Source organism: Macrobrachium nipponense, chromosome 26, assembly GCF_015104395.2.
Source record: "Macrobrachium nipponense isolate FS-2020 chromosome 26, ASM1510439v2, whole genome shotgun sequence".
Taxonomy (NCBI): Eukaryota; Metazoa; Arthropoda; class Malacostraca; order Decapoda; family Palaemonidae; genus Macrobrachium; species Macrobrachium nipponense.
The window spans coordinates 34,786,149-34,803,541 of record NC_087215.1 but is presented as its reverse complement, the minus strand read 5'-3'; the positions used below and the strand labels follow the sequence as shown (position 1 = coordinate 34,803,541).

At 41.9% G+C, this 17,393-nt stretch overlaps 1 protein-coding gene across 1 annotated transcript in view; it reads left to right on the top strand.

Moving 5' to 3' along the window:
- Positions 1 to 16,778, top strand: part of LOC135200178 (zinc finger protein 84-like) — a 39,924-nt gene extending 23,146 nt beyond the window's left edge. Inside the window, exon 2 of the mRNA XM_064228541.1 lies at positions 9,507 to 16,778. Coding sequence (XP_064084611.1) covers positions 10,168 to 11,403 — 1,236 coding nt within the window. The 5' untranslated portion in view covers positions 9,507 to 10,167 and the 3' untranslated portion in view covers positions 11,404 to 16,778. The remainder of the gene's footprint in view (positions 1 to 9,506) is intronic.
- Positions 16,779 to 17,393: the final 615 nt, after the last annotated feature.

Genomic DNA, 17,393 nt, shown 5'->3' with positions numbered 1-17,393 from the left:
TTCCTCCTGACTAGAATTCGTTTTTCGCAAAGCTTTTGATCATCTCTCGCTGATATTTGGTGACTACTTGGATCGTTGTTTGGCATTCGCTATCGTGGGACTGTTTTTTGGACTTGGTTTTGGATTCGTGAATATGTCTGACTCTAGTGTTAGTTTCAGAGTGTGTGTGAATGAGGGCTGTAGGTGAGGATTCGAAAGCTTCGGTAGATCCTCATACTACTTGTAGTGGGTGTAGAATGGTGGAATGCTCGATTGAGAATACGTGTAACGAGTGTGAGAAAATTGAGTGCAACAAGAGTGGAAGAATCTAACTTCTTACTTGAAGAAGTTAGAGAAAGATAGGGAGAGGAAAGCGGCTTATAAAACCCGCAGAATGTCTACTTCTCATGATTTACTATCTAGTTCTGTAGCTTCTTCCTCTGATAATCATGCTCATTCTGTTTCAGCCCGTTCACAAATTACTAATCCCTCTAGTTCTGCTTCGGAAATAGCGGAACTTAGAGCTTCCCTTCAGAAAATGCAGGAAAAAGTTCGCAGCATTGGAAGGTAAGGAAGGTGAATGTGGTTTCGCTAGTGATATTAGTGTCCCCAGTAGTGGAGGGGCGTCTGGTCGTCTCTGCGACGCTCCCAGGCCTAGACTCTTCCAAGCTCCCTGGCCCGGAGGAGAAGGAATGTCGAAAGCCGTACGGGGGTTGTGGAGAATCCCCAACGATCAGGCGTCCCCTTCGGCAGAATCGATCGTATCACATACTGCCAAGGACCGCTATAGGAAAAGCGTCCTTCGAGAGTGCTTTTCGTCGTCTAGTTCGCCTTCTCCGAGAAGAGGATGGAAGGAGTCGAAACTTTCCCGTCCTTTGAAGAGGAGTATGAAGGAGCATGAGCTCAATTCTAGTCCCGAGCGCTTCTCTGAAGAAGGAGCGCCTTCGGTAATAAAGAAGGCGAGAATACATTCAGACTCGGGGTCTGGAAGGGATCCTAAAGCGCCTTCCAGATCTCCCTCGCCTGATTCGAAAGATTCCTCAACCAGGAAAATATTGATGAATATGCAAGAGCAATTAGCCTCGTTAGTAGGAACTCTATATAAGGAGCCTACGCGTAAGAAGGATGATAGGCTTCCTATTAAAAGATCCAAATATCAATCTCCTGTCGGGCGCAACGCACCCTTCAGGGGAGTTGTCGCACAAGCGGCCATCTCTGGGGGGAGCAATGCGGTAGACAGGAGAGAAGTAAGAAAGGAAGTTACTCCTGTCAAGAGTATGGCGCCTACCAGGAGCCAGGCTCCGAGTAGGCGCAAAGAGCCACAGTATGCAGTACAACATGCAAGACCTTCAACCAAGCGTCAAGAATTAGCGGAAGAGGAAGATCCTGTTAGGAGTAGAGCGCTTGTGAGACGGAAAGCGCCTACCGGAATCGAGACTCCTACCAACATCAGACGCATTCTAAGGATCAGGAGTATTTGGAGCGACGTACTCCACCAGGCGCCAGGAGTCGTCGGACTCGATACTCCTCCCAGGCGCCAGGAGTATTCTGAACTTAATACTCCTCCCAGGCGCCAGGAGTATTCCGAAGCTTATACTCCATCAGGGCCCAGGCGCCAGGAGTATTCTGGAACTTAATACTCCTCCCAGGCGCCAGGAGTATTCTGAACAAGATGCGCCTACTAGAAGCCAGGAGTATTCGAGGCGCTCTGCGCCTGCCAAGCGCCAGGAGTATTCCAAACACGTTACTCCTACCAGGCGAGATACTCCTGCTGTGCACCAGGCGCATTCCTCGTATGAAGAGCCTGACATTCGAAAGAGAGTAAGGGAAGAGTCAGAAGAAAGAAGGGAGCCTTCTCCTTCCGAGCCTATGAACCCAGAAGATGCCTCGGAGGATGAAATGAAGGAAAGGATCTTCTAATTATAAAGTTCTTTCGTCCTTCTATTGGAGGAATATGGAGACTCGTTAACGCCAGCCGCTCCTCCTTCTCCACGCTCTCTGTTTCTCGAGCACGAAAAACTCACAAGTCTTCCTCTTTCCTAAAATGAAGCCTGCTATATCTATGAGGAGGGCGCTTCAATCTCTTGACTCCTGGTTCAAGAAGAAGAAGGAGTTAGGGAGGACGGTCTTTTGTATGCCTCCCGCTAAACTTACAGGGAGGAGAGGCAGTTTTGGTACGAAACGGGAGAGAATATGGGATTGTATCTGTCCGTTTCAGCTGAGTCAGACTTCTCGAGTTTAGTGGATTCATCGAGAAGACACGCCTTGAATGGAGCGAAGGTAACATGGGGGTCTTCGGAAACGACCACCTCCTCAAGGGACTTTTTCACACTTTTAGAAGTTTTTAACTTCTTAGATTGGTCCCTTGGGGTTCTGGCCAAGAAATCTCAGGAAAAGGAACAACTGGACCCAGAAACCCTAAATAGCATCCTCACCTGCATTGATAAGGCTGTTCAGGATGGATCGGCTGAGGTATGCTCCCTCTTTGGTGCAGGAGTTTTAAAGAAGAGGGGCGGAGTTCACAGTGCTTTCCTCACGAAGGCCGTCTCTCCTTCGCAGAGAGCCGCTTATTGTTTGCGCCTCTATCAGAACTTTTTCCTTTTTCCCTCGAGTTGGTGAAGGATATTGCGCATCTCTGACTGAAAAGGCCCCACCAGGATCTCCTTAGACAATCCTCAAGGAAGAATAGGCCTGTGGCCAGTGGAGGACAAAAGAAAGTGGCTCGTCCAGCTCAGCAGCAGCCCTTTCGAGGAGGTCTTCCAACTAGATCTATCGCCAGAAGGAAGTCAACCGAAAAGAGGGGCAGGTCTTCCTTCCGTCCCTTTAAGAAAGGAAAGTGAGAGTTCTGTCCTCCAGACACCCGTAGGAGCCAGGTTACATTCATTTGCGAAAGCCTGGGAAGACATAGGAGCGAATCCGTGGACGATGTCGATCATCAAGAAGGGTTATCGCATCCCATTCAAGGACATTCCTCCCTTGACAACATCACCGAGGGAATGAATCCGCCAGATACAGGGACCCTGTTTCTGATGGATACTCTTCGTCAAATGGTGGAACAGATGTGGGACAAAAGAGCAATAGAGCTAGTGTGGATTGCAGCTCCCGGGGTTTTACAATCGCTTGTTTCTTGTAGCAAAAGCCTCGGGGGGGGTGGAGACCGGTACTGGACGTAAGTGCGCTGAACAAATTCGTGGAACAACAGAAGTCAGCATGGAAACGTCTGCTTCAGTCCCTTGCAGCTCTGCGGCAAGGGGATTGGATGGCGTCCCTAGACCTTCAGGACGATATTTCCACATCCCGATCCACCATTCGTCGAGGAAGTACCTCGATTTATGTTCGAAGGAAGAATCTATCAGTTCAGGGCCCTGTGTTTCGGCCTTTCCACGGCTCCTCAAGTCTTCACGGACGTGATGAAAAAGTAGCAAGACACTTACATTTGAAAGGGATAAACGTCTCCCTGTACCTGGACGACTGGCTCATCAGAGCCAGGTCTCGAAAGCAGTGTTTGGAGGACCTGTCAACAACACTGGAATTGACAGAAAATCATTGGGATTGATCGTGAACCTCGAGAAGTCTCAGATGATCCCCAGCCAGAACGTGGTTTATCTGGGGATTCAGATGGATTCTCGGGGTTTTCGAGTTTTTCCATCTCAAGAGAGAATAAAGAAAGGCTGTGCCGAGTATCGAAACTTTCTAGGGAAAGGAACGCATTCAGCGAGGAATGGCTGAGCCTTCTGGGGACCCTTTCCTCCTCGCATCGAACAGTTTTCTTTCATAGGAGGAATTGCATCTTCGTCCGCGTTCAGTTCTTCCTGAGAAGAAGTTGGAGTTGGAAGACAGGACAGCTCTCGGACACGTTTCCAATCTCGGAGGAAATAAGACATCATTTAAAGTGGTGGTTGACTCCTTAAAAGAAAACAAAGGAGTGTCCCTGCAAGTACGGAACCCAAGCCTGACATTGTTCTCAGACGCCTCGGAGTCGGGCTGGGGGGCAACATTGGGATCCAAGAAGTCAGGCACCTGGTCGGCAGAACAGGTGTCATGGCACATAAATTGCAAGGAGCTCTTAGCAATTCACCTGGCGCTAAAGAGCTTCGAACACATAGTCAGAGGCAAAGTCGTACAGATAAACTCAGACAATACGACAGCTCTGGCTTATGTCAAGAAACAAGGAGGAACGCACTCTTTCGCTCTGTACGAGCTAGCAAGAGATCTTTTGATTTGGGCGAACCAAAGGAAGGTAGTTCTTCTAACAAGGTTGTCCAAGGGGAGAGGAATGTGAGAGCGGACAGATTGAGCAGGAGGTTCCAGGTCCTTCCCACAGAATGGACACTCCACTCAGAAGTCTGTCAGAGCCTTTGGCTCCTTTGGGGGAAGCCTCAAATAGATCTCTTCGCCACATTCCTCTCCAAAAGGATAGACACATTTTGTGCCCTGGTGGAAGATCCCCGGGCTTATGCAACGATCCGCCTTCCTCCTTAGAACCTGGTCAGGGAGTAGAACGTTTACGCTTTCTTTTCCCCCGTTCAAGATACTGGGGGAAGTAGTCAGAAAATTCGTGGCATCCGAAATGGAAACCCCAAAACAGAACTCTGATTGCTCCGTATTGGCCAGCTCAAATTTGGTTCACAGAGGTGATGGAGTGGACGGTGGACTTCCCCAGATCTCTTCCAAACAGAATAGATCTGCTCAAACAACCCAACCCACTTAGAATTCGGGAGTACCATTCAAAATCTACCCGCTCTTGCTCTGACTGCCTTTCGACTATCGAAAGACTTGTCAGAGCGAGAGGGGGGTTTTCTCGCCAGGCAGCAAGCGCAATTGCTAGAGCCCGCAGATCATCTACTAGGCGAGTGTACCAATCGAAGTGGGGAAGTTTTCAGAAACTGGTGCAGGTCGAAGAAGCTGTCCTCTTCCAGTACCGTTCCTCTGTGACCGAAATTGCGGATTTCCTTCTGTTTCTTAGACAAAAGTCGCATCTCTCGGTACCGACTATTAAGGGTACAGGGAGTATGTCAGCAGTCTTTAGAAACAAGGGATTAGAATCTATCGAATGATAGATTTGCACGACCTCATTCGTTCCTTCGAAACATCAAAGTCACTTGAACCTAATGTTCCAAGCTGGAACTTAGATGTGGTTCTTAAATTTCTATCCTCAGAAGAATTCGAACCACTACACACGGCTCTTTTTTCGTAACATTACTAGAAAGTGTTTGTTTCTCAGGTCTCTTGCAAACGGCAAAAAAGGGTCGTGAATTGCACGCCCTTGAATCAAGAGTTGCTTCAAAGGAGACTCTGCAATTTGTTCATTTCAGTCTCTCTTTCTGGCCAAAACGAAACCCTTCGAATCCCTGGCCCAGGAGCTTCGAAGTGAAAGGACTGTCTAGGTTTGGTTTGGTGGCAGAGAGGCAGAAAGATCCCTTTGCCCAGTTAGAGCTCTAAAATTTTATCTGGACAAGGAAGAAGCAGTTGGGGGGTTCGCAAAAAGGTCTTTGGTGCTCAGTAAAAGACCCCAAGAGAGGCAATGTCCAAGAATGCCTTAGCCTTCTTTGTTAGAAGTGTCATTGTGGAAGCTCATAAGAATTGTTCAGAATGATTCTTTTAATCTTTTAAGAGTGAGAGCCCCACGAAGTTAGGGCAATCGCAACCTCTGTGGCGTTCCAAAGAAATATGTCACTCAAAAACATTTTGGACGCAACTTATTGGAGATGCAACTCCCGTGGTTTGCACTCCCATTATTTAAAAGACGTTGCGAGGTTACGTACGAGAAATGTTTTTCTTTAGGTCCGTTTGTGTCAGCACAGACGGTTCTGGGTAAAGGATAAAGCACCAATCCTTAAACTGTGTACGTAACCCTCTTGTCGGATGTGTTTCTCGTGGTTTTCGGTGTATGGGAGTGTCAGTTGTCGCACAAGCGGCCTTCACTTCGCTTCATTTGAAAATCGAGTGACATCTGACCATTAGAGGGGTACAAATTTTTATTTTTGTATGTATGAGTTTCGAGTTTGTGGTTGTTTGCTAGTTTGGGGATAACTCTGGGCAATCTTAGAATTAACACGGGTTAGGATCGGGTGATCAGGATTGGTTGTGTGCTCCTTAAAGTAATGCGTGTTGTCATATAAGCGGATGTGCTCCCATTGACAAACGCCAGTTAGGTTCTGTCGAGTACGGGAAGAGACCCCGATCGACAGATCCACAGACGAACTCTTGGCCACAGATCAACTACTTCGCTAAGGCTCTTCGAGATGAAGCAGACTCCTGGGGCAGTAGCCACGAAGTCTTCCATCTAAGAAGGTAGGAACTAAGGTTTATTTATACCTACAACATATGTTGTTTACCTGTCTAGTCAGTTAGTTAGCTGTCTCTTGCCCTCCACCAAAGGGTGTCAATCAGCTATGTATATATCTGACAGGTAAGTTGAATGTATAAAATGACATTGTTATGATACAAATAAAGTTTCATACATACTTACCTGGCAGAATATATACAATTGAAGACCCACCCAGCCTCCCCGCAGGAGACAGGTGGAAGAGAGAATCTGATTAGAAAACGGGAATAGTTTCCTAGTCCTGCCACCCAGAGCAGGGCGGTAGATCACCTGACCTACTGTAGCGAGTGCCGCGAAATTTGAATTTCTGTCGGGACGACGGAGTCGATAGCTATGTATATATCTGCCAGGTAAGTATGTATGAAACTTTATTGTATCATAACAATGTCATTTTTCGGGCCTGGTGTAGGAAGAGGGGCCTGGAACCCCTCCAAGCAAAGATCCCAGACATCGCAGAATTCTTGATCTACCTGAGGTTGAACAGGGGCCTGTCAATTCCGGTGGTCAAAGGAGCCAGGGCTGCATTAAGCCAGGTCTTCTCCCTGAACGGGTTGGATCTGGGGAACTCAAAACCGCTGACCTTTCTCATAAGGAGTTTTGAGCAGAAGTGTCCCCCCCAGCGCCAGCTTGGTTCCCCGCTGGGATGTCGCGATAGTCTTGGACGCCCTGAGGAAGCCCCCTTTTGAGCCACTCAAGGACATCCTGGATAGGGAGCTGACCCTCAAGACGGTGTTTCTGCTAGCTCCACGATGAGGGTGGGTAGAGCTCCACTGCCTGTCGTACGTAGTGGCCCACACGAGGGGGTGGAAAGAACTCTCATTCAGGTTCGTGAAGTTTTCCATCCCTGCCCTCCCTAAATCGGACCAGCCTAAGGATCTCCTCCTTTATCCAGTGAGGGCAGTACGGAAGTACATGGAAAGGATGGCTCGGCTCAGGCCGGAGGTAAAAAACCTCTTCGTCACCACGGGGAGGGTGAAGAAGGCAGCCTCGAAAAACACCATCTCCTTCTGGCTGAGAGAAACCATCAGGAGGGCCTACGAGAAAGGGGCCTTTCCCCCCCAAAGGGAGCCAGGCCCCATGACATCAGGGGAATTGGGGTTTCCCTTTCGTTCTCAAAGAACATGGCAGTGGACCAGGTCCTGAGGGCAGGAGTCTGGAATAGGCAGTCGACTTTCACAGCCCACTATCTAAAATACTCTGCACGAGGAGGTCGCTCAATGCCTTTGAGATTGGCCCCGTGGTGGCAGGCCAGCAACAGGTCTAGTGCCCCTCTTCACCCTTCTTGGGTTGGACGGGCCAGTGTGTATGTAGTGTGTGTGTGTGTGTGACTCTTCCTCATATCCCACATGATCCTTGTCCTTGTCCCCCTGGGCTGTTTTCGGAGGAAGTGAGGAATCCAGGATACTCGGGTAAGAAATACGCGGGAGTGCGTATGGTAATCAGTACAACACCCAGTTTTACATGTCAAGGGTTGGTTATACCCGCACTAGGCTTGCTTTAGAACCTTCCCGGACTAACCCACAGTATAACGGAGCAGCTTTGGGGCTGTTCTTCCCATAACCTTCGCCCTCCTCCTAAGGAGTAAGTCTCCACTGTAATGGTTCGAGGTAAGTAACTCGCATCAGAACAAATCACAAATTCTTGGTAATTTGTATTTTTCCTAGCGATACTTACCTCGAACATGGAGGTATATTTACCTTCCCGTCCAGCCCCACTGAAGCTTAGGGGAGGCACCTCGGAGTTGAGCAAGAAGGACTGGCTTTAGGTCAGTAGGATAATGTGGTCTTCGACCCCTAAGGGCATAGGCCTGGCCTGGGTGCTGTGTATAACCAGTTTTTTCTGGTCGGACCCGGATCGACATCTGGGAATCTCCACTGTAATGGTTCGAGGTAAGTATCGCTAGGAAAAATACAAATTACCAAGAATTTGTGATTTTTGAGAACTAGCGATCGCATAAAAGGGGAATCGCACAATTTGAACACACACAATTCGGGACCGGACTGTACGTACGTTTTACAAGATGCAATACCCATTCACAAGTTACTGCACTTTTCAAAGATTATAATCCTTCAGAAAATGTTTAATTTCTGAAGTAAGTAGTAGTATACTACAATTAGTATAAGTTTTCATGCTTTTAAGGATAAAGTCAGTATGGAGATTCTGTGTATGCTATTCATATTTTTCAAAATATATACAGTGTTTGTCACCTTCAGGATCAACTAGTAAAACATATCAGAGACATAACAGAGTTGTCGTTCTGTGAAAATTACTAATTTAACCTCAGAAAAATGTGCTGGTACAATCTGTATGTACTATGTTAAGTAATTACAGCACATATAGTTAATGTACTTTCATAAGATGTGATCCCATTTGCGCTTTTAAAGATGATACCCCTCCAGAGTTTTACCTCATGAAATAGGTATTTCTCTCTCTCTCTCTCTCTCTCTCTCTCTCTCGTAAAAAAGGCGCTCGACCTCTCTCTCTCTCTCTCTCTCTCTCTCTTAGTTAGCCCTCACACTAGACATACAAGAATTTTAAATTGATTGAATTTACCTTCCCCCCTCTGCAAACATTACGTACAGTATGTTCATACATATTTCTTTATTTTATTGAATTGTGTACCTTCGTTATAACAGACTTATGAAGTTTACTTAGTGACGCAAAGAAAACTACTTTCACTCTGAGGGAAAAAGAAAATGGCATCCCATGAATTAAGGGGTAACGTTAGTATAAGCATGAAAATGGATGCATATGTACATAGTAGTTACTACGTATAACTATTTTTACGCCAACGAGTTATTTCTTTTTTAAGGGTAATGTATCAATCTAACTTTTAAATCAAATTACAGTAACTTTAATTTCATTTAAAAGTTAGCTTAATACTTAGGAAGCATGATTATGGTCATATTTAGTGTTCAGATTCTAGAAGCAGGCATTTATTAGCATTTTTAGAGACCATGCCAAACTTACGCGAAATTTCCCCATACGCAAGTGGGTCTGGAACCTAATCTTGCATAAGTTCGGGGTATTTCTATACTTTGAAAACCTGTAGTTTTCCCAAGGGACATATGTTTTAAGAGTTGAAACAGGCTCTCTATGATACAAGACATTTTTCTAAATACGTATCTGATTCTGTGTTGGTTATGGACAGTGCTACTCGGAACACTATTTTTACTTTTGATTTTTTTTTTTTTTTCAGAGTAGCGCAAGCAGAGGGAAGTTTCATGAGATCGTCGATGAATGGAATGGGAGTTTGAAAAGATTTTTGCTGCATTTTTGTTATTTACATCATATTACCAATGTACTAATGCAGGATTTCTTATATACTGAAGAAAAAAATTTTATATTGAAAATATTTGACGTTAAATCAGTGTGTATGCTATGACAGTTTGCGTTAGTGACTGATTATTTTGTCTGCCTCCGTAGAACATTGTTAATTTAGAAATAGTTTGTGATGCTTAGAAGTGTAGTTGGTCTTATGAAACATTTTGATTTTTAACTGATACACTTCTGTTTTGTCTGTGCCAGATTGATTCCTTTGTGATGTGAGGAGTGAAGGTTTTTTTTTATAGGATTACATATTTGATTTGCAGTATCATTGAAAGCAGGCTGTAAATGAGCTACGATTATTTTGAACCTGCAAAAGACCTGTTGACAACCTGCTATTCTGTGAGGTGTAAAGTTTGTGATTACATAAATGACAATTGTTGACTTTAGTGCTTCCTCTCATTCTAGCAATTTCATTAAATGAAGGTTTGGCAATATTTGGTTCATATTGAGAGCTTTCCTTGGATGAAACTGAATATTCATTGACCTAAAACAGACTTTGTTTCAAAGCTGTAAATTCAGCATCCTTTGAGATGGAAGGTGAAAACTCAGGTTTACCTTTAATCAAAGAAGAAAATGACGATTTTGAGGATGAACATACCGAAATCACAGTTGATGGATCCTTATTTGTAGATTCTTCCATAGAAGTGAAAGCTGAGCCAGACTACATTGATTGTGGTGAAGTTGATGTAAAATATACATGCCAGCCTGTAGAGAGTGAAGAAGACCATTTAAGTTTTGATGTGGAAAGGGAAAAGATCTCTGTTGCAGAAGAAAATAGACATTTGGGTAGAAAAGAAATATTTTCAAAGAGAAGCAACACAGCAGGGAAGGAAATAACGTGTGCTGAATGCCAAAGGACATTTTCACATATGTGTGACCTGAAATCCCATATGAGAAGTCATACAGGAGAGAAACCATTCACTTGCTCAGTATGTCACAAAAGTTTTTCTGCAGCAAGGGATCTCAAATCACACCAGAGAACTCATATGAGAGAGAAACCATTTACTTGCTCTGTATGTCAAAGAAGTTTTTCTCATCAAAGTCACCTCAAACCACACATGAGAACTCATACAGGAGAGAAACCATATACTTGCTCTGTATGTCAAAGAAAGTTTTCTCGTCAAAATAATCTAAATAGACACATGAGATGTCATTTAATGAAACAAGGAATTGACAATTTGGAGGATGAGCATACCAGTTTCACAGATGATGGATCTTTATTTGTAGATTCTTCCACAGAAGTAAAGGGGGAGCCAGAATATATTGAAGTTGATGTAAAATATACATACCAGGATAGAAAGAGTGAAGAAGACCATCCAAGTTTTGACACGGAAAGCGGAAAAAATGAACCATTTGGTTGCTCTATATGCCAAAGAAGTTTTTATCGTCAAAGTTATCTCAAAATACACATGAGAACTCATACAGGAGAGAAACCGTATACTTGCTCGGTATGTCAAAGAAGTTTTTCTCGTCAAAGTAATCTCAAAACACACATTAGGTCTCATACAGGGGAGAAACTATATACTTGTGCAGTTTGTCAGAGAAGTTTTTCTCATCAAAATACTCTCAAAAAACACATGAGAACTCATACAGGAGAGAAACCATTCACTTGCTCGGTATGCCAAAAAAGCTTTTCTGAATCAAGTAATCTCAAAACACACATGAGAACTCATACAGGAGAAAAACCATATACTTGCTCTATATGCCAAAAAAGTTTTCATCAACACATTCATCTCAAAACACACATGAGAAGTCATACAGGATAGAAACCAGTCACTTCCTCTGTATGCCAAAGAAGTTTTCTGGTTCAAGTCATCTCAAAACAGACAAGAATTCATAATACGGAAACAAACTGTATATACTACTACAATACGAACTTGATCTTTGTTCAAGTACTAGTTTTTCTAATTTGGAAATTCTCAAAGCCCACATTGGAAATCATTGTAGAGAGGGACATTCTCTAGTCCTAATGTAAAAAATGTTAGAAAATTTTAAATATTTTGAGATTACTCATGAAAATTCATAATATTACAGTGCATTTAGATGCCAAAATTTTAGGTTTTTGGCTGGTGATATTTCAAATGGAAGAAAATTACTACATCAGATTCTCACAAGGATTGAGAATTGTACACACATCGTGTGAAAATGGAAGCTGAAAAATCATTATTGTTGTTAATCAAAGATGAGAATTTGGAGATAGATCTTACTGAAAACAGATGATGGCTCTTTACTATCTGCAGATCCTTTCTTAGAGGTCAAGGCAGATCCAGAATATTTTGATTGTAGTGGATATGTGTGAATGGTAGTATAACCTTGATACAAATGTAAAAGAATATATTTTTAGCTTCTTTGGTTTTTAAAATTGTACTCATTAAGCTGTGTTCAATATTAGATTAATAAATTTTCTGGTGTCTGCCTCACTATTCTGGTTCCCATGTACTTTTTGTATGATTTCCAAATCAGGAATTAGTTTTGTCATTGGTTACATGAATTTTTCTTCCCATTGTTATTCACCATTATGCACCTGCACATGTATATGTAGTTATAAGTTTGAATATTTCCATAAAATTTCATGCATAGTGGGAATAAAAAGATTGGCTTTATATGAGTAACATACCCTGTAATTACTTAGCTAAGAGTTTCTACTTGAAGACAACTTAAAATTTGAAAATTAGCAGTAGCGATAGTCTTTTGTTCATGTTGGTGACTATCCCCACCCACTTTCAGAGTAAGAGAGAAACAACTTCAGCCAAGAGCTCAATTTGTTTCTGTCTGTGTACGACTACACAGTATGTTGAGATTTACAGCTGAATTTGGATTGTTGTGGGATATTTTCACTTTGGTGAAGTATTTTAACACAGTAGCCTTTGGCATTGATTATTTAATCAGGATTTTAGGGCATGTTTTTCATGAATTAGTTTTCTGAAAAGACATACTGATTTTTACTTTGTTAACTAGTTGACTATGTCACACTAGATCTAGTTTTTGGTATTGTAGCAAAGGCAGTGCTAGTAAAGGACGTCAGTAGTGTTTCTCGAAGAAGTTACGCCCTTTGAAAAGGTGTTCTTCATTTTGGAATCAGTCTCTGCCATTACTTAGCAAAAGGCAGAAAGAACCTTCATGCAGCCCCAAGCCCTCATGTAGTACTTGGGCAGTCTCAAACGCGTTCCACAGCTGGAACACCTTTTGACAGTGCCTAGATATTCTCGTAAGCATGCCGCTTCTCAGGAGCGCCCTTGTACTTCTTCAGGATGTCTTGTGGACAGTGAGCGCCCCTTTATTGACGAGTCCTCATTAGCGTCTTGAGTGCCCACTTGTATCTGAGATCCCAGGTATGTCTGAGAGTCCAAGAGTGGAAGAATGCCCAGATTTGGTCAAGCACCCTAAAGTGCTTGGGACCCCAGTTATTTCAGAGCGCCTAGCAATGGTTGAGCGCCCAGTAGGAGCTGAGCACCCAAGAATTTCTGGCTGCCAGGTAATGTCCAAGAGTCCAGTGACTTCCAAGCGCCCACAGGCTGAACATCAGGTATTTTGGATCATAAGACAGCAGTTCCTGTTATGTTGACACCTGCCTTTCAGCACCTGACATCATCTGTGTCACGTTTGATTTCTTCCTGTCCGTCTCCAATGACAAATCCGTCTTTGGGTTCTCTTCAGAAGCCATTGGATAATGTTCTGGGACTTCTTCAAAAAGCTTCGACTTCGTCAGCAGTTCCCCCTGTGGATCCTTTGCTTTCCCTATTTTCTTCGGATGAAGAGGAATTAGGTCATGAAGAAGTGCCAACACCCTATGCTTCCCTGCTTAGATATTTGTTGCATAGAGTCCCAGATTTCTTCGACCCAGCGGCTCCTGCTTCCTCATTCAGGATTAGTGATCAGCCAGTCAGGACTAATAAACTCCCTAAGATGGTTCTCACTTCATCTTCAAAGAAGGCATTAACCCTTAAACGCCGAAGCGGTATTTTAAAAATCGTCTCCCGTATGCCAGCAGCGTTCGCGAGTGAGCGCCGAAGCGGAAAAAAGGTTTTTTATTTTAAATCACAGCACGCTTAGTTTTCAAGATTAAGAGTTCATTTTTGGCTCCTTTTTCTGTCATTGCCTGAAGTTTAGTATGCAACCATCAGAAAGGAAAAAAAATATAATTATCATATATAAATATTGGGATATATGACCGCGAAAAAAATTTCATATATAATTGTATACAAATCGCGCTGTGAGCAAAACCGTTAAAGCTAACGAGTTAATTTTTTTGTTGTATTGTACACTAAATTGCGATCATTTTGGTATATAACACATTGTAAAACAATCAAGGCAACACAGAGAAAATATTATCACAAAATGATGCATGAATTCGTAATGTGCGGCCATAAAAAAAGATGTTTTCAAAAATTCACCATAAATCAAAATATTGTGCTAGAGACTTCCCATTTGTTGCAAAATGAAGGTAATTGATTGAATATTACTAGACTGTAAGTGTTGTAGCTTACAATTGCAGTTTTCGACCATTTCAGTTGAGTTAAAGTTGACGAAGGACGAATTTTTTCTATTTATCGTTATATATATGAAAATATTTCAAAACTGATAAAAGCTACAACCATGGGTTGTTTTGTTGTATTCTACATGAAATTGCGCACATTTTCATATATAACTTTATGTAACGGCTAATTTAAAATAGTGCAAACATTACAATTGGACGAAAAAATTAATGATTTTTTCGGAAGAGTTACCGCGCGGACGTAAGGAAAAAGTTTATTTCATAAATTCACCATAAATCGAAATATTGTGTTAGAGACTTCCAATTTGTTGCAAAATAGAGGTAAATATTTGAATATTACTAGAATGTAATAGTTTTAGCTTTCAATTGCGTTTTTTTACCATTTCGGTCGAGTCAAAGTTGACAGAAGGTTGAAATTTTGCCACATCGTTATTTATATAAAAATATTTCAAAACTTATAAAAGCTACAACCATGGGTTGTTTATTGTTGCATTCTACACGAAATTGCACACATTTTCATATATAAAACTTTATGTAACGGCTAATTTAAAATGGTGCAAACATTACGACAATCGGACGAAAAAATGTACCGCGCAGACGTAAGGAAAAAGTTTTTTCATAAATTCACCATAAATTGAAATATTGTGCTAGAGACTTCCAATTTGTTGCAAAATGAAAGTAAATGATTGAATATTATTAGAATATAAGAGTTTTAGCTTACAATTGCATTTTTCGACCATTTCGGTAGAGTCAAATTTGACCGAAGGTTGAAATTTTGGCACATCGTTATTTATATGAAAATATTTCAAAACTGATAAAAGCTACAACCATGATTTGTTTTTTTGTTGTAATCTACATGAAATTGCGCACATTTTCATATATAATACTCCATGTAACGGATAATATGAAATGGTGCAAAAATTATGTCAAAGTGACAAAATAATTTCCGAGATGTGTCGCTGATGCTTTTTAGTGCAAGGAGAAAGAAATTTGCGCTTTCGCGCCTGGGTAACGATTGTAAACAAAACATCGCCTTGATCCGTGAGCTCCCAGCATCCCCCAAGGCGCGTGATTCAAAAGTTTTCGCCTAGTAGGCCTATAACTATTTTTCCGCTAATTTAAAAAAAAAACATATCATCGTATATACGTCCAATCGCCACCCAACAGACAATTTATATCGACGTTTAATACGTCCAATCGGCGTTAAAGGGTTAAGTAAAGTTGATAACTGGCTCTCGGAGAATAGGCGTAAAGGGAAGGCTTCCTTTAGCATTCCACATTCTCGCTTATTATCCAGGAGTTACAGGTCTTACACAACTAGAGAAGCTACGTCCTTGGGAGTGAGTAGCAGCCTCCTCCCAGGGAGACCTCTCCAGTCTTATTGACTCGGCTTGCAGATCGGTGTTCACTTCTGCAACAGTAATGTTTTCAGCCTTGGAAATGGATCACTTGCTGAGGAATCTTTTTACGTTTTACGAGGTGGTGAGCTTTATGGATTGGTCCATCAGAGCTTTAGCTGGTGTGGTATTGGGGGAGGAAACATAGAAGTTCTATTCAACATTTTTCGCCTTGATTAGGTTGCTGAGTTTAGGGGTGCTGGGGGGTAATAAGTGCCTAGGGTACCCATGAGTCTAGTTTGTTATTGTCAGATGGGTATTGGGTTTTAATTGATGTAGGAGACAAAATTGTCTGGTTGTTGATGTACTGTACTGCGGCCAGGGCAAGGACACTTATTTTTTATGGTTTTGAGGGCCAACAGATAACTCCTTGGAACTCATAACCTTTGCATGCTTTGTAACATTCAGAGTAGTACTCCTGTGCTAAATAGCTTCCACATGTAGAGGCGTCTAGCAGCTATATAGCCACGTCGCTACAGTTAAGATGAGCACCAACAAGAGGCAGTATCTATCTGCGCCGCTCTATTAACAGGTTATGGTATAACAAAACATATTTCTAGTACTAGTTATTTTTACTGTTCTTGATTTTTACTGAATACTATTGGAGTTATGAACTAAGTTTTATGAACATACCATGTAATTACAGAATTAAAGCCCTCCCTCCTCCCCTCTGATGGGCATTGGATATAAACAAATTGACCATTTCAGCTGTGTTGTACCTATCCTTCCTGATGGTGGGCGGGGCCGTGTCTCCTACACAATAACAAATAAATTGCTGTAGCTGCTGCACAAGTTTGAAACTATAGCTGTTTAATTACTTAGTATGTTTTATAAGACTATTTTATTATAAAAATGTCACTTTTATAAATACTTACCCAGTATAATTATGGACGAAGTCCGCCCTCGTCCCCTCACATGGACAAATCGAGATCTTGGCTGAAGTTGTTCCTCTCTTACCGTGAAGGTGGGTGGGGTTAGTCACCTACATAAACAAAAGACTATCACTACCACTAATTTTCAAATTTTAAGCTAGGGTTGAGTAGAAATTCTTAGCTAAGTAAGTACTCGTTAAGTATATATAGTCTCATTTTATTGTAAAAATATTTTTTTTCATTAAAAATCAATGCAAATTAGGTGGTTTTATTATATTACTTTTTGATATGTTCTCTCTGTTTTAATATTCTACAAAGAATGTGATACAGTATTAGTAAATCCTAATGCATTGTATCAACCCATTGGACACAGTAAATTACTGTAGTGTGTGTTATTGTCTGCTTTAAGTTAACCAATCAGAAGTATTGAGATAGGACTTGCTTTGTAAATTACTAAAGTAATGTATTATTTTGTTTAAGCTGCACATTAGATGAACTGTTTGCATGGATCACTGTCCAAGTAAAATTTATGTAAAGTTTTTCCCTTTTTTATGGGGCTGCTCAGGAGGCCGTGAAATAGTAATGCAAATAAGAGCAGCTGTAAAAACAAATATGAATAATAATAAGAATGATAAAAGTGATTACTTTACTGAAGGTGTAATATACACTAGTTGGAACTTGAACAGTTTAATAGAACAATAAACCAAAGAGTATCATAATTAATTCAAAATAACACAGGCCAACTTGGCTAGGGAGGAGGGTTGCAGAATGAATATATGTACAAAGAATTAATTAAATCTTTGGCAGTGCCGGGTCACAAGAAAACTTCTTCCTCTTGACTACCATGTGGGAGCATGCAACCTGACTGTCTCTGAGCAGAAGTTCTGAATTCACTGAAAGTAACACCTCTCTCTGGAAGAGATATGGGTCAAATTAAATATGGAAATGGTGTGTGCTAACAACATGCAAATGAGCTATCGGGTCTTCCATAA